Genomic DNA, 23733 nt, shown 5'->3' with positions numbered 1-23733 from the left:
CCTACTGTGATCACCAGCCCAGGGCACGGAGTGTCCTGGGCTGGTGATCACAGTGGGGTTGGATCAAGATGTGGTTGGATCAAGATGTGGTGGATTCTCAGTGCCACAACCAATCTCAGTTTAAAACCTCCAGGGATGGGGAATCCACCCCCTGTCCGGGCAGCCCATTCCAATCCCTGAGCACTCTCTCTGCAAAGAATTTCTTTCTGCTCTCCAACTTCAAATTCTCCTGGCAGAGCTTGAGCCCATCGTGCCCCCTTGTCCTGTTGCTGAGTGCCTGGGAGAAGAGACCAAGCAGGAAACACGACAACAAGAAGTTAAAACTCAAATTAATACATAATATGGGTTGATCTTCCAAGAGTAAGGCACAGACCCTTCCCCCAGAGGCTGCAGACAAACCATCCCTGTAATGCCTCCAAATGAGGAGCTTTGTAAGCAGCTTATCCACGTGCCCTCCTGGTCAGGTGGACCCTCATTACATAAAGGTTGTGCTCTGCAAAGATCAGTTTAACACCATTGCTGGTTTGATCATTCACCTACAGCAGAAATTTCAAACTACAAATGCAATTAAAAATGAAATTTTGGCATTTTGAACATCAGCCCAGACCTTGGGGCAAGGATTGGAAGTTGAGGCCACTGCAAAGCCAGGCCTGGAGTGGGTTTGGCTTTGCCTTCTTTGGTACTCAGGGATCTGATTGTGCCTTTTCCATGTGCTCACAGGGGGCTGGAAATTAGAGAACACCCAAGCAGAAATTTATATTTAATTCCAACTGAGAAGGCAGATGGGGGTGAAGGGAGTAAATCCAGTGCTGAGGGAGTTTTAGAAAAAAAAGTGCTATCCTCAAGCTACATCTCTGTGTGAAATGGGTGTGGATAAATATATATATCTATATATATGGTACATAAATCTGTCTCCCTGCTTACAGTTGCAAGAATCCTTAAATTAAAAGAAGTCAAACCTAAGGCTAAGAAATTTTTCTAAAAAAAATTATTCTAAAAATAAAACATTATTCTAAAAAAATTAAAAAATATTCTAAAACATAAAACACTATTCTAAAAAAAAATAAACATTATTCTAAAAATAAAACATTATTCTAAAAAAAAATATTCTAAAAAATAAAACATTCTAAAAAAATAAAAAATTATTCTAAAAATAAAACATTATTCTAAAAAAAAAAATATTCTAAAAAAATAAAACATGCTAAAAAAATAAAACATTCTAAAAACATAAAAAATATTCTAAAAAATAAAACATTCTAAAAAAAAAAATTATTCTAAAAAGAAAACATTATTCTAAAAAAATAAATCATTATTCTAAAAAAATAAAACATTCTAAAAAAATAAAAAAATTCTAAAACATAAAACATTACTCTAAAAAAATAAAACATTATTCTAAAAATCAAACATTATTCTAAAAATAAAACATTATTCTAAAAAAATAAAACATTATTCTAAAAAATAAAAATTATTCTAAAAATAAAACATTATTCTAAAAAATAAAAATTATTCTAAAAATAAAACATTATTCTAAAAAACTAAAACATTATGGTAAAAAAATAAAAAATATTCTAAAAATATAAAACATTCTAAAAAACCCACATTTTTCTAAAAAAAAAACCATTATTCTAAAAAATAAAACATTATTCTAAAAAATAAAACATTCTAAAAAAAATAAAAAATATTCTAAAAAATAAAACATTCTAAAAAAATAAAAAATTATTCTAAAAATAAAACATTATTCTAAAAAAATAAAACATTATTCTAAAAAATAAAAATTAATCTAAAAAATAAAACATTATTCTAAAAAAATAAAAAATTATTCTAAAAAAATAAGACATTATTCTAAAAAATAAAAATTAATCTAAAAAATAAAACATTATTTTAAAAAAAATAAAACATTATTCTAAAAAATAATAATTATTGTAAAAAAATAAAAAATATTCTAAAAAATAAGACATTATTCTAAAAATAAAACATTATTCTAAATAATAAAACATTCTAAAAAAATAAAACATTATTCTAAAAAAATTAAAAAATCTAAAAAAAATAAACATTATTCTAAAAAATAAAACATTATTCTAAAAAAATAAAACATTCTAAAAAATAATACATCATTCTAAAAAAATATTATTCTAAAAAAATAAACAGCCAAATTATTTCTCCCCAAATGCCCTTGTCCTTGTGCACTCCCCAAGGATGAGGGTTCACTTCTGTTTTATCTCTACAGCACCCAGCCTGTGTTATACAAATAACACTGTTACTAACAGTGCTGAAGTTACTTTGACCCTGTTGTATCTGATGAGGAACCATCAGCCCTCCCAAACCAGAAGGAAAAACTAAGTTTGGTTAATCCACAATAAAGGTAAACGTGTCAATTCAGGCCGGTCTTTGCTCCTTCTTACTGCTCTGGAGCTCCTTCTGGCAAGCACACAATAAAAACAAACAAACAAATATATATATATATAAACACACACATTAATATGGAAACATTCTTTGAGACTTTGCACAATGTTGTCAAACAATTTCCTCTCCCCACAAACCTGAGACTTACGGGAGCAGCAAAAAGCTGCAAGTAACAGGATGGAATGAAAAATTAGCATAATTAATGTGCATCCCAGAGCCCCGAGGAGTCCAGCAGGAAAAACCCGTGGAAGGAGGTGCCCTTTGCCTTTGGATACACTCACTGCAGGCACAGACAGCAGGACAGGGCCAGTCTGGGGGCAAACAACACTTCTGGGGGAAAATAAAAAGGAGAAATGCTGCAAGTTCTGAATTAGGAGCCTCCCCAGAAAGGTTTCCAGGCCACTGGGAGGAATTGAAGTGTTCCAGTTGAGAGTGAGCAGCACCTTAAATTAACCCCCTGTTTCAGAGGGGGTGACTGCCTGAGCCAAAATCAATGGCACCAAGTTTTGCTGCACAGGAGCAGCTCCAGAGCAGGAGTCGGAGGGATTATGGCAATTTAGGAGAGTCTGAGGAGTTGACCAGCAGAGTCTGAGATGCTCAAGTGCAGAAACACAGGGATAGGCTTTGTGTTCCTGCAAGGGATGGCTGGGGATGGGGCATTTCTCTGTATTTCCATCTGAGCAAGCAGGCTGGGGGTTAAGCAGAGAGAATCACAGAATGATAGAATGGATTGGGTTGGAAAAGACCTCTGAGATCATCAAGTCCAACCCTTGGTCCAACTCCAGTCCCTTTACCAGATCATGGCACTCAGTGCCACGGCCAAGCTCAGCTGAAAAACCTCCAGGGATGGGGAATCCACCCCCTCTCTGGGCAGCCCATTCCAATCCCTGAGCACTCTCTCTGCAAAGAAGTTTTTTCTGCTCTCCAGTTTCCCCTGGCAGAGCTTGAGCCCATCGTGCCCCCTTGTCCTATTGCTGAGTGCCTGGGAGAAGAGACCAACCCCCACCTGGCCAGAACTTCCCTTCAGGCAGTTCCAGACACGCTGCAGTCAGAGTGATTTATGCTTCCCAAAAACACACAAACAGGGGGAAAAAAAGCAGGAGAAGCTTCCCAAGCCTCATCCAGGGAGAAGCACAACTGGCCCAGAGCACGTGGATGGGGCATTAACCCTTCCCTGTGTGCAATTCTACCCCAGCCACCCACAGAACAGGCTCTGAGTAATTCAGGGGATGCAACAACCACAGTAACAGAAAAGTCATTCAACCCCTGGTATGGAGATATTAATTAATGCCTAAAGGAGTGGGTGGTAATGATGATTTCACAGGTGAACCAGGCAGAGCTGAAGGGAGGTTCTGGCCAGGTGGGGGCTGGTCTCTTCTCCCAGGCACTCAGCAACAAGACAAGGGGGCACGATGGGCTCAAGCTCTGCCAGGGGAAATTGAAGTTGGAGAGCAGAAAGAAATTCTTTGCAGAGAGAGTGCTCAGGGATTGGAATGGGCTGCCCAGAGAGGGGGTGGATTCCCCATCCCTGGAGGTTTTTCAGCTGAGCTTGGCCGTGGCACTGAGTGCCATGATCTGGTAAAGGGACTGGAGTTGGACCAAGGGTTGGACTTGATGATCTCAGAGGTCTTTTCCAACCCAACCCATTCTGTGATTCTGTGGATGTGCCACTGAGTGAGAATCCACCATGTCTTGATCCAACCCCACTGTGATCACCAGCCCAGGGCACTCTGTGCCCTGGGCTGGTGATCACAGTGGGGTTGGATCAAGGGTTGAACTTGATGATCTTGGAGGTCTTTTCCAACCCAACCATTCTATGACTCTGTGATTCAGAGCTCACCTTCCTGTGGCATCCCACAACAACAGCAATTCCACAGCCTCTCTGCAGCACCACATGGGCTTTATTTCCACCTCTCTGCCTCAGAGAGGCTTTTCCTGGGGCTCACAAGAGCCTCTCCTTTCACAGCAAAGGTATTTCCTAACAGTGGGAAGCGAAGTTTTAGGAGCTGAGAGCAAACTGTGGCCACAAGCCTGGAATTTTCCTGAGCTGTGTCTGCTCAGGACTCATTTCCAAGTGGAAATTTCCCTAGGTGGAGTTCTTTGTTCCATGCAGCAGGCAATGAGGAGTCCCTAAGGTCTGCAGAAATGGCACAAGGCTGAGATATATATATATTTTTTTTTTTAATCAGGGAGAATTTAAGCAATACAAGACAAAAAATAATAACTTCAAATTCTGCTGCAAAACACGCCCTTGTTTTTTTTTCTCCCCCCAGATCCTGCTGGTTCCAAACAGGCAGGTAACAGATGCAAGAAGAGGTTTGGAAAGAGACCAAACGTGATTAAAAAAAAGCAATATATCGAGTCTGCATTGCCTCAGATTTGATTACACAAAAAGGTCAAGTGATAAAAAAGAAACTTTGCATCTCTAAAGGCCTTGAGGGCACAGCAGAAGTGGTTTATCACTGGAATACAGATCAAATTAGCATGGATTTATTTTCTTTTCCCAGTTGGCATCAGTGTCCTATTTGAGGTTCTTGGGGACTTTACAAGCAGAATTCAGCCATGTACTAAAGTACAACATTAATTGCTGGTATCCCCCGTTCCTCTGAGCTCTTCCATTCGAATTTATTTGGAAGAGAGACTGTCAGGGGTTATCTGCCCTCCACACACCAGGATCTTGAAAGGGAGACCGCCTGTCAGCAGGAACAGCCCTTGGGAACGCCCTTTTCAGGCTTCAGACACCAACAAATTAAAAGAAAAAAACCAAACAAACCCAACTGCCACTCCCCTCGCTCTGTGCGGGACAGAAAGAAAAACAAATTGTAAGCAGATTAGCGGGTGTTCCAGGGACAGGGATGGGAGCTGAGATAATCGGGAGGCAGCAAATCCACCTAATGGGGCCGTGCCAATCCAACTGAACTAATAATGCAGGCACGGACACACGCTCTCCTTAACTTTCCATTATTGGAAAAAATAAATCAATTTCTCGCATATTTTTAGCACATTATCTGACAAAACCCAGCAAATAAAACCTAAAACCAGTAACCATTTGGTTTCCTCAGCTCTGTACGGAGAGATATTCCTGAGAAAACCCGGCAGCAATAAAGCCTGGAGAGCTGCAGTCCCCCCAGCAAGGAGACAATGGGAGAGGACGCAGCAAAAGGAAGGATTTCTGATGCCACAGCTGACATTTTGTGCCAGCACAGGAAGGTGCAGGACGTGCCTTTGCCTTCCCAGGATGCAAAACTGCAGTGCAGGAAAGGTTTCGTTTCAGTCCTTTTCCCAAAGGTCACTGTCCCTGTTCTCCAGGGAGGGGAGACAGAGCTGCTGTCCCTCTGTGCCAATCCCGGGATCTGCTCCATCCCACGGGCACCGCCAGGCTTTGGCACAAACGGCGGCGTGTTTTCCAAGCTGGCATCTGGCAGCACATGCCCATAAGGAGCACATTCCAGAGGGATGGGCACGGCAGCACAGTTTGTCTGGGATCACGGAATCATGGAATGGATTGGGTTGGAAAAGACCTCTAAGATCATCAAGTCCAACCCTTGGTCCAACTCCAGTCCCTTTACCAGATCATGGCACTCAGTGCCACGGCCAAGCTCAGCTGAAAAACCTCCAGGGATGGGGAATCCACCCCCTCTCTGGGCAGCCCATTCCAATCCCTGAGCACTCTCTCTGCAAAGAATTTCTTCCTGATATCCAAACTAAACCTCCCCTGGTTCCATTCCCCAGAGATTTCTTGAACAGGAGTGAGAGTGGAACCAAACCCCCTCTGCAAGGCAGCTGACCTGTACAATTAAGATTTTTTTTTTAATTGATTGAGTTGGAAAAGCCCTCCCAGATCATCGAGTCCAACCCTTGGTCCAGCTCCAGTCCCTTTACCAGATCATGGCACTCAGTGCCACGGCCAAGCTCAGCTGAAAAACCTCCAGGGATGGGGAATCCACCACCATTCCAATGTAAGGGAGGAAGTGCCCGACAGCTGGAGGAGTTTCCGAGCAGGTGGAAGGGATTGGATGTGACCACCAGGACAGTGCCCAGCACTGGGCAATGCCAAGGAACCCGAGCTGGGATGAGCTCCCACCCCGGGAGCAGCTCCACCACCAGGGAACAAGTTCTTGCAGGGACAGCCACCACCACCTTCCCCTGAGTTCCAGGAAGTTAAGCTGGAGAGCAGAAAAAAATTCTTTGCAGAGAGAGTGCTCAGGGATTGGAATGGGCTGCCCAGAGAGGGGGTGGATTCCCCATCCCTGGAGGTTTTTCAGCTGAGCTTGGCCGTGGCACTGAGTGCCATGATCTGGTAAAGGGACTGGAGTTGGACCAAGGGTTGGACTTGATGATCTCAGAGGTCTTTTCCAACCCAATCCATTCTGTGATTCTATGGATGTGGCACCGAGTGAGAATCCACCATGTCTTGATCCAACCCCACTGTGATCACCAGCCCAGGGCACTCTGTGCCCTGGGCTGGTGATCACAGTGGGGTTGGATCAAGGGTTGGACTTGATGATCTCAGAGGTCTTTTCCAACCCAATCCATTCCATGATTCCATGAATCAAGCACAAGGATTGGTGCAAAGCAGGAGGAATGTTATCCCTCAACATCAGCAAACAAGCAGAAATCATGGACCAACCCAATTCCACACAGCACAGATTAAAAATACCCAAACCCAACGCAGTGCCCAGCAGGAATTCCTGCCTGGATCTCTGCACCGAGGTCCACGTTCTGCTTAGCCCAGATTTACTGTAAACTCTCAAATCCAGCAGCCTGTTCTTCCCCCCTCCCTGCACAGCCCCAAACCCCACACAAGGCGGATGCAGCTGCTTTGCATTTCCAAACAACACTCGGATCATTCAACTCTTATTTTCCTGCCGTGTCTGGGGCTCGGCACGTTCTTTGCTCCTTGTTTTGCTGCTTCCCTTTCACTGCACAGGTTGGAGCAGCAAGTTTGGAAAATAACAAGATTTCCTCCTACTCATTTTGCTGCTTGGATTACAGCAAGCTTTGGGTTGAGGGGCAAGGCTGGAATTTCCCCGTGCAATTATTTTCACCTACACAAATGCCGTATATATTTGGTATATAAAGAAGCAATATATATATTCATATATGTATGCTGTTCATATATGGGTGTGCATATATATATATATAGAGAGAGAGAGAGAGAAATGGATAGATAGACGGATAGATAGATAGATAGATAGACGGATAGATAGATAGATAGAGGGAGAGATAGATAGATAGATAGATAGACAGACAGAGGGATAGAGGGATAGATAGAGGGATGGATATATACAGAGATAGAGAGATAGAGAGACAGATAGAGAGATAGATAGACAGACAGATAGACAGACAGATAGATAGAAGAGTGTAAGCCCCTTCCATGTGAAATACCCCCTTTACCCTAGACAGATATAAATATATATATAAATATAAATATATATATATACACACATATATATATATATGAGTGTAAGCCCATTCCACGTGAAATACCCCCTTTACCCTAGACAGAAATATATATATAAATATATATATATATAGGAGTGTAAGCCCATTCCATGTGAAATGCCCCCTCTATGATAGACAGATAAATGGATAGATAGATAGATAGATAGATAGATAGATAGATAGATAGATAGATAGATAGATAGAAGGGTAAGCCCCTTCCATGTGAAATACCCCCTTTACCCTAGACAGATAGAAATATATAAATAAATAAATAAATAAATATATATATATATATATATATATATATAAGAGTGTAAGCCCATTCCATGTGAAGTACCCCCTCTACCCTAGAGAGATAGAAATATATATATATATATATAAGAGTGTAAGCTCATTTCATGTGAAATACTCCCTTTACCCTAGACAGAAATATATATATATGAGTGTAAGCCCGTTCCATGTGAAATGCCCCCTCTACGATAGATAGATAGATAGATAGATAGATAGACAGACAGATAGAGAGATAGATAGACAGATAGATAGAAGAGTGTAAGCCCCTTCCATGTGAAATACCCCCTTTACCCTAGACAGAAATATATATATAAATATATATATATATAAGACTCTAAGCCCGTTCCATGTGAAATGCCCCCTCTATGATAGACAGATAAATAGACAGATTAGATAGTTGATAAATACATAGATAGATAAGAGTGTGAGCCCATTCCTTGTGAAATTCCCCCTCTCCCCTCGGCTCAAACATCTCCCCCAAAGCCAAGGCACCAGTTCCAACCCGCTGATCCATCTGGGATCCACCAGCAAACAAACGCACTCGTTTACCCGAGGCTTTCCCTCCGACACCGCCTTTCCCAACACTCCTCCAGCCCCATCTCCGGCCAGGAATGCCGAAAACACCCTTCGGGAGCAGCGCGGGGAGCCGGGGCGGTCTGGGGGAACCAGCCCCGAGAGAACCAGCGGCCTGAGAGAACCAGCCCCGAGAGAACCAGCGGCCTGAGGGAACCAGCCCCGAGAGAACCAGCGGCCTGAGAGAACCAGCCCCGCTCCATCTCCGGGGGGCTCCGCAGCGGGCGGGCCCCCCGCGCCCCGCGCACACACACCTCGATGTATCCTGCGAGCGCGGCCGCGGGCCCGAGGATGGCGGGGAGGAGCAGCAGCAGGAGCGCGGAGCTCACAGAGGAGCCCAGCGCGGAGCCCAGCGCGGATCCCTTCGCCGCCGCCATCGCCGCCGCCGCCCCAGCGCCACTGCGGCCCCTCCGCGCCCGCGCCGCCCGCACCGCCCGGCCCCGCCCCACGCCCTGACTGACGGCCGCGTTGACCAATCGCAGCGCGACTCGCAGCGGCGGCCCCACCCACTCGCCGCGACCAGTCCCGCCCCAAGCTCTGACTGACGGTCGCACTAACCAATCGCAGCGCGTCTCAGAGGGGAGGCCGTGCCCACTCGCCACGCCCCAGCGCAGCCGGCGGCCAATGGGAGGAGGCGCAGCGCGGGCGGGCCCCGCCCCCGGAGGGAAATGGCGGCCGCGCTGAGGGCACCGTGAGGGGACCTCCGGGGTGGTTGTTGCCACCTGTGCCACTTTTTTCACTTTTGCCACTTTTGTCACCTTTGTCACCTCCGTTCCCTTTGCCACGTCTCCCCCGGCACCCCCGGAACTCACCCGGAACGGCCCCCGCCTCTCCGGGGCTCTCCGGGGCTCTCCGGACTCCACTGCGGTGAGCGAGGGAGTTCTGGGCTCAGAAAACCAAATGAGGCGTTTTCTCCATCTAAAAAGGAAACGTTTCCCACTCAAAATCCGACTCTGTAAGGGTTCCTTTTAAAGCCATTGCTGTGAGAACCAACCCCTCTCTGAGGGTTCCTTACGGCCCTTGGTTTGAGCACTGACCCCTCTCCGAGGATTCCTTCTAAAGCCCTTGGTGTAAGAACCAACCCCTCTCTCTGAGGGTTCCTTTTAAAGCCTTTGGTTTGAGCACCAACCCCTCTCTGAGGGTTCCCTTTAAAGCCTTTGGTGTAAGAACCAACCCCTCTCTCTGAGGGTTCCATTTTAAGCCCTTGGTGTGAGAACCAACCCCTCTCTGAGGGTTCCTTTTAAAGCCCTTGGTGTGAGCACCAACCCCTCTCTGAGGGTTCCTTTTAACGCCCTTGGTGTGAGCACCAACCCCTCTCTGAGGGTTCCTTTTAAAGCCCTTGGTGTAAGAACCAACCCCTCTCTCTGAGGGTTCCTTTTAAAGCCCTTGGTGTGAGCACCAACCCCTCTCTCTGAGGGTTCCTTTTAAAGCCTTTGGTTTGAACACTGACCCCTCTCTGAGGGTTCCTTTTTAAGCCTTTGGTTTGAACACTGACCCCTCTCTGAGGGTTCCCTTTAAAGCCCTCGGTTTGTGCACCAACCCCTCTCTGAGGGTTCCTTTTAAAGCCCTCGGTTTGTGCACCAACCCCTCTCTGAGGGTTCCTTTTAAAGCCCTCGGTTTGTGCACCAACCCCTCTCTGAGGGTTCCTTTTAAAGCCCTTGGTGTCAGCACCAACCCCTCTCTGAGGGTTCCCTTTAAAGCCCTTGGTGTGAGAACCAACCCCTCTCTGAGGGTTCCTTTTAAAGCCCTTGGTGTGAGAACCAACCCCTCTCTGAGGGTTCCTTTTAAAGCCCTTGGTGTGAGCACCAACCCCTCTCTGAGGGTTCCCTTTAAAGCCCTTGGTGTCAGCACCAACCCCTCTCTAAGGGTTCCTTTTAAAGCCCTTGGTTTGAGCACCAACCCCTCTCTCTGAGGGTTCCCTTTAAAGCCCTTGGTGTGAGCACCAACCCCTCTCTAAGGGTTCCCTTTAAAGCCCTTGGTGTCAGCACCAACCCCTCAATGAGGGTTCCTTTTAAAGCTTTTGGTTTGAGCACCAACTCCTCTCTGGGGGTTCCTTTTTAAGCCATTGATTTGAACACCAACCCATTTTAAGGGTTCCTTTTTAAGCCCTTGGTGTGAGCACCAACCCCTCTCTGAGGGTTCCTTACATCCCACAGTGTGAGCACCAACCCCTGTCTGAGGGTTCCTTTTAAAGCCCTTTGGTTTGAGCACCAACCCCTCTCTAAGGGTTCCTTACATCCCACAGTGTGAGCACCAACCCCTCCCTGAGGGTTCCCTACATCCCACAGTGTGAGCACCAACCCCTCTCTAAGGGTTCCTTACATCCCACAGTGTGAGCACCAACCCCTCTCTGAGGGTTCCTTACATCCCACAGTGTGAGCACCAACCCCTCTCTGAGGTTTCCTTACATCCCACAGTGTGAGCACCAACCCCTCCCTGAGGGTTCCTTTTAAAGCCCTTTGGTTTGAGCACCAACCCCTCCCTGAGGGTTCCTTACATCCCACAGTGTGAGCACCAACCCCTCAATGAGGGTTCCCTTTAAAGCCTTTGGTGTAAGAACCAACCCCTCCTTGAGGGTTCCCTACATCCCACAGTGTGAGCAGCAAGTTCCCAGCCCTTCTTGTTCCAAAATAAAACCACGGTTGTGCTTTTTTATATTTTTTTTCTTAAAATACAGCTAATCAATAATAACAATAATCAAATTATTCCTCCTGCTGCCAGCGCCAGGTCCTGCCTGGAGGAGAAGACAACACATGTCCTGCCAAGCTGGGTGAACACAGCAAAGTGTAAACTTCAATTACCCAACAGGCACATGTGGAATGAAATATTTAATTAAACCCCATCTCCAGTTTGTGCAGCCCAGGGGGTGAGACAGCCCAGCCTTTCCCTGCTCTGCTTCCTCCCATTACACATTTTCTGCCACTGTTTAAGGGGCACCTTTCTGGCTTAAACCCCAAGTTTTTGGTGCCAATTTGAGGCTGTTTTAACTTCACCACAAAGAGAATTTTTGATCCTCAAGCCCTTCAGGAGCAAAGCAAAGCTTCCAAGAGCTCATACCACAGTGCAGAACATTCCTCAGCCCGTTTTTAGTGCTTTATTTCTTTATTTTATCCAAAGGAAATGCCCATCAGGCAGTTCAGGGATGACAAACACCCACCTTGAAGATCCAACCCCTGAAGATTCCCCTTGTTGGAAGGACATGAGCCCTTTAAAAATATGATGTAAACTGATTTGTTTTAGGGGTTTTTCTTTAACAGGGAAAGACATTAAGTGAGCAAAGCAGTGCCAGGGAATCACAGAGTGGTTTGGGTTGGAAAAGCTGATCTTATTCCACCCCCTTCCATGGGCAGGGACTCCTTCCAGCACCCCAGGAGAGAATATCCCATGGATTCTATAACCTTGCTCCTATTTTTGAGCAAAAAAGAAGAAGGGACTGAGGTGCTCCCACAGGATGGGAAAAGACCTTGGTACAAAATGCCACATAAAACACTTCCAGTCCCAACTTCCACGTCCTTCAGTGTCTCTTTCCTATTTTCCAAATAGGAATATTGCTGGAATGTTGAGTCTAAGAGAGATCAATAAGCAGCCCAGTTTTAATTAAAAGAGCTGACCAGCCCACTGGTCACTTATTGCAGTCTCTTTCTCACACTGTCTCAAAACCTTTAAATCTCTTTTACTGCTCTCCTCTGGCATCTGTAATTTCCTTTTCCACTTGGCCAAATTCAGTTGAAAATGAAGTAGCAAGTTGGTTTTTTTTTTTAACTGACACATTTTAATGTAAGTATTTTATTGTGCAAAATGAGTAAATAAGACATTCTGTGTCAGGCTTTTAGAAAAGGAGGGAGGTTTCTTCCCCCCCAGCCCAAAATGCACAAGTTCTTTATAAATCTTTGGACAGGAGCTTTTATTGGAGGTTGGATTTATACAGTATTTAAAGTGCTATATAAATTAATATACTTTTAATATTTACATAGTGCTTGCTGATATTAATTCATGTTCCCAACCCTTATTCCAGCCCTGATTCCAAGTGTTTCCAGTGCCATTTTCCAGGATATCTGTGCTAAGGGAGCACCAGGAATCTCACCCTCACCTTGGGCTGCTGCTGTTTGTTCTCTAAGAAATATTTCAAGTGACTCTCTGCCCATCAGCACCTGCAAGACCCAACTCTGGAAACACAAAGAGCTTTTTTAGGCTTGCAAAAATGTGCTCTGAGAGGGTGATGTTAAACTCTGGATAATGGGAGCAAACAGAAATCCTTGAGGAATTATCTGGTGCCATGGAAGGCTCTGGGAGAAGAAACAACCTCAGGAAGCTGCTGAGATCCTGCCAGGACCTGGAGAAAGTGCAGAGAAGTGAGGAAGTCAGAGAGTCAGCAACAGGACAAGGGGGCACGATGGGCTCAAGCTCTGCCAGGGGAAATTGAAGTTGGAGAGCAGAAAGAAATTCTTTGCAGAGAGAGTGCTCAGGGATTGGAATAGGCTGCCCAGAGAGGGGGTGGATTCCCCATCCCTGGAGGGTTTTAACCTGAGCTTGGCCGTGGCACTGAGTGAGAATCCACCATATCTTGATCCAACCACATCTTGATCCAACCCCACTGTGATCACCAGCCCAGGGCACGGAGTGCCCTGGGCTGGTGATCACAGTGGGGTTGGATCAAGGATTGGATTGATGATCTCAGAGGTCTCTTCCAACCCAACTGATTCTGTGACTCTGTGATCTCTGGCTGTTGGACACACAGGCCACTGAAGCACCTTCAGAGGGCACTACCTGGGCTCCTCTGCAGTGCTGAGGTGCAAATGGGCAAAGAAGTTTTTTCTGCTCTCCAACTTCAATTTCCCCTGGCAGAGCTTGAGCCCATCGTGCCCCCTTGTCCTATTGCTGAGTGCCTGGGAGAAGAGACCAACCCCCACCTGGCCACAACTTCCCTTCACTCAGGGGGTGGCCAAGCAAGGCCTGTCACATGCAGAGTTCTGGAGACATCCACACCCTCCTTTGCACCTCAGCCCTGCAGAGGAGCCCAGGTAGTGCCCTCTGAAGGTGCTTCAGTGGCCTGTGTGTCCAACAGCCAGGGAAAACAGGACAGAAAGCTGTGCTGAAGGGATCACAGAATCACAGACTCAGTTGGGTTGGAAGAGACCTCTGAGATCATCAATCCAACCCACAGAGTGCCATGGGCTGGTGACCACAGTGGGGTTGGATCAAGACGTGGTTGGATCAAGACATGGTGGATTCTCACTCAGTGCCACATCCACAGAATCACAGAATGGATTGGGCTGGAAGAGACCTCTGAGATCATCACTCCAACCCTTGATCCAACCCTACATCAAGACATGGTGGATTCTCCATCCCTGGAGGTGTTTCAGAGGACACTCAGTGCCACATCCAGTCCCTTCTCCAGCCTCGTTGCTTTTCTCAGTTGGGTTAGAAGAGACCTCAGATTATCAAACCCAACCCTTGATCCAACCCCACTGTGATTACCAGCCCAGGGCACTGAGTGCCCTGGGCTGGTCATCACAGTAGGGTTGGATCAAGACATGTTGGGTTCTCTGTCCCTGGAGGTGTTTCAGAGGACACTCAGTGCCACATCCAGTCCCTTCTCCAGCCTCATTGATCTTCTCTGGCCCCGCTCCAGCCCCTCAATCTCTTGCCTCAACTGAGGGGCCCAGAACTGAACTCAACCCTCAAGGTGTCCCTGTTGGCACCTGCAGTTTCCCCTCGTGCTGCTGCAGTTCCATCCGTTGCTGGGATCAGTTGATGGGAACTGGTGTGTGTGTTTGTGCCAGTGTCTGTGTGCACAGAAATTATTCTTTTGAAGGGCTGTGTAAAGGTGTTTTTTTCCAGAAGACAGAACAAAAAGAAGGAATCCAGTTGAGTTACCTGATCATGCAGGGGTGGACACTGAATTTTCCATGCAGGTTGGAGCCCTTCCATCCCCCAGTCCCTCTGAGTCTTCAGGGCTGTGTCTGTCTGTGAGTGGGTTTAAGCCTAAACTGAGCTAAGGACAATTAATGTGCTTATTGCCCTCACCCCACAATAGAAGTAAGTTGGTAATTATGAAAAAGGCAGATGGAAATCATTCCTTTTGCAATTGGTAAGTGAATATTGATTTAACATTTAACACCTTTTTCTGGATTGTTTTTTAGTCTTCCCAGTCAAAAAAAAAGGGAGTTGGCAAAGGGGTCTGTGGTCCAGCTGTATTTTCAGGAAGTGTGGAAAAGGTCTCATTAGGCTTTTGAAGAGAAAAGAGGGAGATATTTCTCAGACCTGCTGGAATATTGATGCATTTCAATGTGCTGATCCATCAGGTTTAAAAAAAAACAGAAAACGTGGTCAAATTTTGCCCTTTTTTAGTCCACTGAGACTGCAGCAGGTAATAAGTTGAGGAAAAATGTAGGCAAAAGCAGTTTGGAGGGAAACTATTAAAATGCAGATAAATGAAGGTGTGTGGTGACCCCCGGGACCTGCACTCACGGGGTGGGGCTGCAGTACTCACACTGCAATGCCTTCTGAAGTGTATTTTCGTGCCATCGTTTCCCATTTTAAATTCAGCTCTTAAATCCCAAAAGGGAATTAACTGCCAGCCATTTGCATTTTAAAGGGAAAGCTCAAACCTCGACAGAGTGCTCTGCTTAAGACTCCTTTTATATAACTTGGCCAATGAGCTCCATCTCGGTGGGGACCTTGGGGAGTCAACCCATGACTGGGACAAGGAAGAGCCTGGACTTGGAGGAATCCTTGGAATTTGCTTCAGAAATTGCTGAATGTGCTGATATCTCTCCTGCAAAATGGTGGGTTTCATTATTGTAGGGCTAAAGCTCAGCTGGTTAAAACTTGGTTGTGATAACACCAAGGCCATGGGTTCAATCCCCTGTGTGGGCCACTGACTGAAGAGTTGGACTCGATGGTCCTTGTGGGTCCTTCCAACTCAGAATAGTCTGGGATTCTGTGATAGAGGGATGGATGGATGGAGGGATGGATAGATAAATAGAGGGATGGATGGATAGATGGAGTGATAGATAAATAGATGAATGGATGGATAGATGAGCTCAGTTGGTTAAAACTTGGTTGTAACAATGCCAAGGTCATGGGTTCAATCCCCTGTGTGGGCCACTGACTGAAGAGTTGGACTCGATGGTCCTTGTGGGTCCTTCCAACTCAGAGTAGTCTGGGATTCTGTGATAGAGGGATGGATGGATGGATGGAGGGATGGAGGGATGGATGAATAGATAGAGGGATGGATGGATGGATGGATGGATGGATGGATGGATGGATGGATGGATGGAGGGATGGATAGATAGATAGAGGGATGGATGGATAGATGGATAGAGTGATAGATAAATAGATGGATAGATGAGCTCAGTTGGCTAAAACTTGGTTGTAACAATGCCAAGGTCATGGGTTCAATCCCCTGTGTGGGCCATTGACTGAAGAGTTGGACTCGATGATCCTTGGGGGTCCCTTCCAGCTCAGAATAGTCTGGGATTCTGTGAAATGTCTCTAATGTTGGGGGGAAAGGGATCCTCAAGCCTTGGTGAAGTGGGAGGGGACAGCACAAGCTGTTCTCCCTTCCTGTGTGGGGGGAAAATCACAGGGAAATACAGCTGGAAAATAAAAGAAGCAACTTCCAATTCACCTCTTTGCAAGATCGGGGAAAAACTATTGCAAAGTTAGAGGACAGAGGTTTCTTTTTTTTTCTTTTTTCTTTTTTTTTTTTAAGATCTCTCAGGAGCTGACTCATGTTCTGAGCAAATGTGATTCAGGAGGAGAAATGAGGGGGCTGTGCTGCCCCTCCAGGTTCTGGGCAGCCACTCCTTGCCTTGGAGACACTGGGATTCATCCTCTCCTCACATGGCCTGTTCCTTCCAGCTCTGTCCTGCTCTTTGCCTTTATTCAGCTGGCACTGACTTCAAATACAGGTATTTCTCTAGTTCTTATCACCAGGAGAACCCACAGCCCACCTCCTGGCTGCTGGAGGAGTTTAAAGGCTGCATCTCCATCTCCTTGTGGCCCCTCCAAAGAACTCTGTTTCGAAGGTTATAAACACCCTGGAGCACAAGGTGAAGCCTCTGTCTTGAATGAGTCTGTAAATCAATATTTGTGTCTGTGTTTGGGGCATGGAAATAAAAAACTTGTAGGGCAAGTTGCTGTGACTGTAAATTCCAGTATCCCACTGATTTTTCCCTCTGACTCTCAGCTGCTGGTCAGACAAGCTCCTTCCCAGAGCCAGGTCTGGGGACAAAATTCCAGTATCCCACTGATTTTTCCCTCTGACTCAGGTGCTGGTCAGACAAGCTCCTTCCCAGAGCCAGGTCTGGGGACAAAATTCCAGTATCCCACTGATTTTTCCCTCTGACTCAGCTGCTGGTCAGACAAGCTCCTTCCCAGAGCCAGGTCTGGGGACAAAATTCCAGTATCCCACTGATTTTTCCCTCTGACTCAGCTGCTGGTCAGACAAGCTCCTTCCCAGAGCCAGGTCTGGGGACAAAAGGAAGCTGCAAATCCCTGTGGCCCCTGGAGCACAACTCCTGTGTCTCCAGGGTGTGCATTTCCAGCACCTAAAGAGAATATTCCTGTGTTGCAATAGGAAGGGTGACTGGGTGGTTGGGAGCTCTGGGGCTCCTGATGGTGACTGGAACAGGAAATGTTGTAATATTTGTTTAAAAGGAATGATGCAAACTGCAGCTTTCTGTGCTGGTACCAAATCAAAGTGAGTAAAAGGGGATTTTTTGCCATTATTTTGCTTCTAAAAAAAAAAAAAAGGCACTTTAAAGGTACCCTGCAGTGGTGGGAAACTGCAGTTGGCAGAGATTGGCACTGGCAGGCATGAAGTGTCTCCCAGGCATTTGAACCCCTGGCTGTTCCTGTGTCATCAGTTCCTTCCTCACACGCCCTGCTGGTTGCAAACTGAGTAACTGCTCAAACAAGGGATGGGGCAAAGACAAAGGTGACTCTGGTGTGCCATGAAAGGCTTGTTAGCACAGGTTGGATGTGATGGGACTGAATCAGCCCTGAGTGGGGAGGGAGGGGAGATATTGTGCTGTTGAATTGCACTGATCTCCAAAGCTGCTGGAAATGATTCCTCGTTTATTCAGCAGGACAAGTCCCGAGGTTTTTACATTCCGTGTTGTTCATTGCTGTGCCATTTGTTAAGATGATTTGGCTTTTAATCTCCCAATGAATACTGAATGAAGAGTTCAATCATGAATCAGAGCTCTGCTGCTGCTTGCCAGTTACTCGAGCCATTTTTATTTTCAATTTCAGGTTTCTTTTACAGTAGAGGACAAAAATAAATTATGAGTGAAAAGAAGTTAAAACTGCTCCTCTCAAGCAACTCTCCTGCATCAATGCTTAATCCTCCCATTGTGCCTGATGTCATTAATCATCCTGCTGTGATATTTGACACAGGCATTTGTGGGACAAATTAAGATCTAATATAAAAGCTGCAATAATACTGACTTATGTGGAACTGCAGCTAATTATAACACATTTGAATTTTCATCTTTCACAGAAGACCTCGATAAAATGAGCAACCTCTCACACTGAGGAAATGAGACTGAGACAGGCAGGCAGATGAGGGGAGAGGGAAGAAACACCCAAGGACAACAAGAGGAATCTCAGCACCATAATGAGCCAATATCCATGGAAAATGTGCTCAGTTGGGGGCGGATTCTTTCTAACTATGTGGGGTTTTTTTTCTCTTTAAGCTTTCAGATTGTTTCTCTAGCACAGCTGTGGTGCTGGAGTGGTTTGATCCAGGGACCCCTGATCCTGCCATCTCCAGAGATTAAATGTCACCTCAGTCTTTGCAGGTGGACTAGAAGAGATGAAGAAGACAGGATGCCATTGCAGGGAGATACTGAGATGCCAGAGAGGGAGAGGTTACTAAATATTTTCTGCAATGCAGCCTCTCCTCCTTCTCTCCCCCCTTCTCTGTGCCTTTCTTTGCAGACCTTCAGACCCTCAGATTGTGAGCTCCCCATGTGAGGGTCAGTGTTTGTGTTCAGCTCCTTGAGGAGCACCAGGCTTTGCTCTGCCCTGAGACTCTGCCAGTGCCCAAAGCCTCAGATCCATCTGGAGAGGAAAAATGAGCAGCACAAATTCCCAGTTTGTGTATTAGCTAAAAAGGTGGTCAGGCTCTGCTGTTTCTGCATTTGGGATGCTCAGCCTGAGTGGGCTCATTACTCTATTGAATTATGTATCAGAGGTAATTTCATTTCCTGGGTAGTGAATCCTGCACATGTTCAGCTCCACTCCAGAGTGGATTCCAGTGTCTCTCACACAGCTTTGGCCTTGGGTAATCTTGAGAAACACAAACTGCCCAGTTAAATTCCCCATGTTGCTGGTTCTGCTCTGGGAGACAGAGCAGGTCACAGACTGGCAGATTCAATGGATCCTGAGATCCATGGGCAGGTTCTGAAGGAGCAGCAGCTTCCTTTGGCTGCCTTGCTGTAAAAGAGGAGAAGAGGAGGCTCAGAGGTGACCTCAGCACTGTCTGGAACTCCCTGAAGGGAAGTTGTGGCCAGGTGGGGGTTGGTCTCTTCTCCCAGGCACTCAGCAATAGGACAAGGGGGCACGATGGGCTCAAGCTCTGCCAGGGGAAATTGAAGTTGGAGAGCAGAAAGAAATTCTTTGCAGAGAGAGTGCTCAGGGATTGGAATGGGCTGCCCAGAGAGGGGGTGGATTCCCCATCCCTGGAGGTTTTTCAGCTGAGCTTGGCCGTGGCACTGAGTGCCATGATCTGGTAAAGGGACTGGAGTTGGACCAAGGGTTGGACTTGATGATCTCAGAGGGCTTTTCCAACCCAATCCATTCTATGGATGTGGCACTGAGTGAGAATCCACCACGTCTTGATCCAACCCCACTGTGATCACCAGCCCAGGGCACTCCGTGCCCTGGGCTGGTGATCACAGTAGGGTTGGATCAAGGATTGGACTTGATGATCTCTGAGGGCTTTTCCAACCCAATCCATTCTGTGATTCAGAGATTCTGGCCTGTGTCTGGAAGGGCCTAAGCCTGGAGTCTGTTTGAAAAGCTTGCAATTGTTTGGATTTGGATACACCTCCCTTAGCACAGGGGCCAAGGGGGAAAGAGTAGCACCCCAATCCAGGTATCCCCCCAGCCAACTCCTCAGGCAGGTCCAGCACCAGCACAGGCACAGGAGCAGAGCAATAATTAAATACCTGCAGCACCTCAAAACATAAAAAACAATGACTTACACAAGTCCTATTTCAAGCTTTCCCTCTGCCCATACACGAATATATCAAACAGTCAAACTTTCCCTTTTTGCCCTTCTTTTGTTCCATGTTTTTCTGCAAACTCTCCAAGTTCTCCAGGCTCTGTTTTCCCTTTTTTTTTTTTTTCCTGTTACAGACTGATTTGAATCCAACCCTGGATCTGAAAGTCCCCACACAAGCAACAAAGGATGTGTTTGAGGAGGTTAAATTTGAGCAGCCACAATGAGGGCTGTGCAGTGATCCTGTGATATCACTCCCAGAGCACTGTTCCCTCTTTGTGAGTGGAAACAGCATCTGGCACAGGGCAGGAAATCACTTACCAAAGGAGCAGCCAACAAGTACAGCACCAAAAAAATAAGATTTAAATGAGTTTATGGCTGTGAGTTGTTCTATTTGTTGGGAAGATGTTTCTTTAAAGTCAGAGAAGGAAAATTATTGCAGATATTAAGGCTGTTTTCCACCTTTAAGTCCAGAGTTTGCCAACAGCTTTTCAACAATTGGATGATTCACTATTGAGCACTCCATGGTGAGAGGGGCCAACACTCTGTACAGCACAGGGCTCTTTATTCCTCTTTATTTAGTGTTTGTTATCAGCCAACCTGTCAGCTGTGAAAGGAAACCTGGTGAAAGACTGGGAAAGGAGATAAACTCCCAGCAGGTGTCACAGAAATACTGGATTGGCTTTTGGTCTTAATTACACCTTCAATATGATTTCCTGTGTTGCAGTTGCTCCATGCTAAACAAAAGAATATTATTTTAACATTTTGTCCACAGTTTCTGTAATCATTATAAAGAGAAAGTGAACAGGGGGAAATAAAACAAGGTAAGAGATGGAATAAAGGTGGTCAGGCATCACCAGCACGTGGCCTGGAAGTTCTGCAGGGAATTAATGACAAAAGGGGAGGGAAGGGGAGCCAGAAGGTGGAATTCAGGATAAAGATGAGCACAGAATCCCAGAAGGGTTTGGGTTGGGAGGGACCTCAAAGTTCATCTCATTTCACTCCCAGGTTGCTCCAAGCCCTGTCCAACCTGGCCTGGGACGCTCCCAGGGCTGGGGCAGCCACAGCTCCTCTGGGTATTTACAACCTTTTGCAGTTGAGGAGAACCACAAGGATGTGAAGCTGCTCATTTTCAAGTTTTAGGGTATCTTGGGTGAACCAGAACTCACCAGGGAGATAAATTCAGCCTTGTCAAGCTCATCTGAGGAGTGAAAAATGATCTTGTCACCTTAGGCATATTCCTGTCCTTTGCCTTCCTTAATACTTCAGTAACTGTAAGAAGAACTTTCAAGAGAATCTTCCCACAGTGGCAAAAAGGTATTTCAGAGTGAAAAGTGGCTACTGAGGGGCTGGGCCTGCAGCTGGCAAAGTCTCTAAAACAAATTCATTGAACTTTGCTTTAGGAAATGCCCTTGTTATTACTGAGCTCCTCTATCATTCAGACAAATTCACTGGGCAGCAAATTTTGGAGTATTCTCAAAATGAGGGGTGAAAATCTGGTAAAGCTGAAGAGCCCAGATCCCACCTGAGCCCCCACTGGAGTGTGTTGGCTTTAAAGGGAGTCTTCCCAAGCAAAAGGACTTTGGAGCCCTGGGAAACACCAACTGTACTCCAACAGCAGAACCCTTGAAACCAGTGAGAGATCCCTGCAGCAGGAGGGCACAGCAGACAGGAATCATGGAATGGATTGGGTTGGAAGAGACCTCCGAGATCATCAAGTCCAACCCTTGGTCCAACTCCAGTCCCTTTACCAGATCATGGCACTCAGTGCCACGGCCAAGCTCAGCTGAAAAACCTCCAGGGATGGGGAATCCACCCCCTCTCTGGGCAGCCCATTCCAATCCCTGAGCACTCTCTCTGCAAAGAATTTCTTTCTGCTCTCCAACTTCAATTTCCCCTGGCAGAGCTTGAGCCCATCGTGCCCCCTTGTCCTATTGCTGAGTGCCTGGGAGAAGAGACCAACCCCCAGCTGGCCAGAACTTCCCTTCAGGCAGTTCCAGACAGTGCTGAGGTCACCTCTGAGCCTCCTCTTCTCCAGGCTGAACACCCCCAGCTCCCTCAGCCTCTCCCCACAGCACTTGTGCTCCAGTCCCTTCTCCAGCCTCGTTGCTCTTCTCACTTGGGTTGGAAGAGACCTCAGATTATCAAACCCAACCCTTGATCCAACCCCAGTGATCACTCTGGCACTCAGTGCCCTGGGCTGGTGATCACAGTGGGGTTGGATCAAGAAATGGTGGATTCTCCATCCCTGGAGGTGTTTCAGAGGACACTCAGTGCCACATCCAGTCCCTTCTCCAGCCTCGTTGCTCTTCTCTGGCCCCGCTCCAGCCCCTCAATCTCTTTCCTCAACTGAGGGGCCCAGAACTGAACACAACACTCAAGGTGTGGCCTCCCCAGCTCTGGGTACAAGGGAAGGATCACTCAGCTGGAGCTGCACAAACCAACCCCTCTGCCCTGAGCTGCAGCCTCGTGCTCAGACAAGCAACCCCAGGCCTTTTCCACTGTGTTCAGGCTGAGGTTACAGGAGTTCAAAGCACCAGTTGAACAATTCCATCGTAACAGAGAAATGAGAAGTGCTGGTGGAACTTTACCAGGTAAAGCTCCTGCTTTGAAGCAACCCCCTTTGTTTTGGGGCAGGCTGGCTGGGTGCCCGGGCACACCTGGAGCACTTGGGTGCACCTGGATAACCTCACAGGAGCTGCAACGAGGAGGATTATTTCCTGCATGAAAAAAAAAAACCCAACAGAGAAAAATGAGCTGGCTGAAAATAATTGGGTTATGTTGTGTGCACTAAAAGGTTTGGGGAAGCAGATTGATGTTATTTCTGCACAGCCTCCGGGCCCCACATCCTTCCTCCGGTGCCGTTTGCCTGGAGCACAGCAGAGGCTCTGCCAGAATCCCCTGCTCTGGGCAGCTCTTTTCCCCTGAGCAGCACATTTTCCTGGGTTTGTGGCAGCAGGAGTTTGTCATTTGGAGCCATCTGCAGCAGGCAGGGGCTGTGGCTTCACTAATGTCTGTCTGCAGTGATGGCACAGGGCTCTGGCAGCTGCACCAAACCCTGCCAGGCAAACCCTGCCACTTTTGCTCCATTTCATTCCTCCCCTTCCCTCCAACACTTGTTTTCAAAGGCACTCAGGTATCTGCAGCGTGGGTGGAACACACTCACCTTCCAACCCAGCTGAGTTTGAAAACATCCCCTCCTTTAAGCTCATCACTCACTGAAGCAAATATTTCTCTTTTATGCAGACAACTCCCCTCTTGAAGGAGCATCCAACTGCAAAGATGTTTTGAAGACAATCCAAAGTGGCACCTGAACCACCCACCTCAGTGTCTGCTCAGCCAGGAGACCCCGAGGGGGGACAGCAAAGCATCTCCACCCACCTGGCAAATGGGGGGTCCTGCCACTTAAACTCCAAATCCCAGAGTGCTGCAGCAAAAAAAATCAGCATTGCATTTGGATATCAGCAAAAACTTCTTTGCAGAGAGAGTGCTCAGGGATTGGAATGGGCTGCCCAGAGAGGGGGTGGATTCCCCATCCCTGGAGGTTTTTCAGCTGAGCTTGGCCGTGGCACTGAGTGCCATGATCTGGTAAAGGGACTGGAGTTGGACCAAGGATTGGACTTGATGATCTCAGAGGGCTTTTCCAACTCAATCCATTCTGTGATTCTATGGATGTGGCACTGAGTGAGAATCCACCATGTCTTGATCCAACCCCACTGTGATCACCAGCCCAGGGCACGGAGTGCCCTGGGCTGGTGATCACAGTAGGGTTGGATCAAGGGTTGGAT

At 46.8% G+C, this 23733-nt stretch overlaps 1 protein-coding gene across 3 annotated transcripts in view; it reads right to left on the bottom strand.

The window, feature by feature from the left end:
- The window catches only part of APLP2 (amyloid beta precursor like protein 2), a 62307-nt gene extending 53159 nt beyond the window's left edge, over window positions 1-9148 (bottom strand). For 2 of the 3 annotated variants that reach the window (XM_071576111.1, XM_071576114.1), the window contains exon 1: window positions 8967-9148. In XM_071576111.1, coding sequence (XP_071432212.1) covers window positions 8967-9089 — 123 coding nt within the window. In that variant the 5' untranslated portion in view covers window positions 9090-9148. The remainder of the gene's footprint in view (window positions 1-8966) is intronic. The other variant, XM_071576112.1, reaches the window with a different exon arrangement.
- Between the last annotated feature and the right edge of the window lie 14585 nt (window positions 9149-23733).

The sequence above is a fragment of the Pithys albifrons genome, chromosome 23 (genome assembly GCF_047495875.1).
Source record: "Pithys albifrons albifrons isolate INPA30051 chromosome 23, PitAlb_v1, whole genome shotgun sequence".
Lineage (NCBI taxonomy): Eukaryota > Metazoa > Chordata > Aves > Passeriformes > Thamnophilidae > Pithys > Pithys albifrons.
The sequence above is the reverse complement of the archived record's forward strand: the minus strand, read 5'-3'. Positions and strand labels throughout refer to the sequence as shown.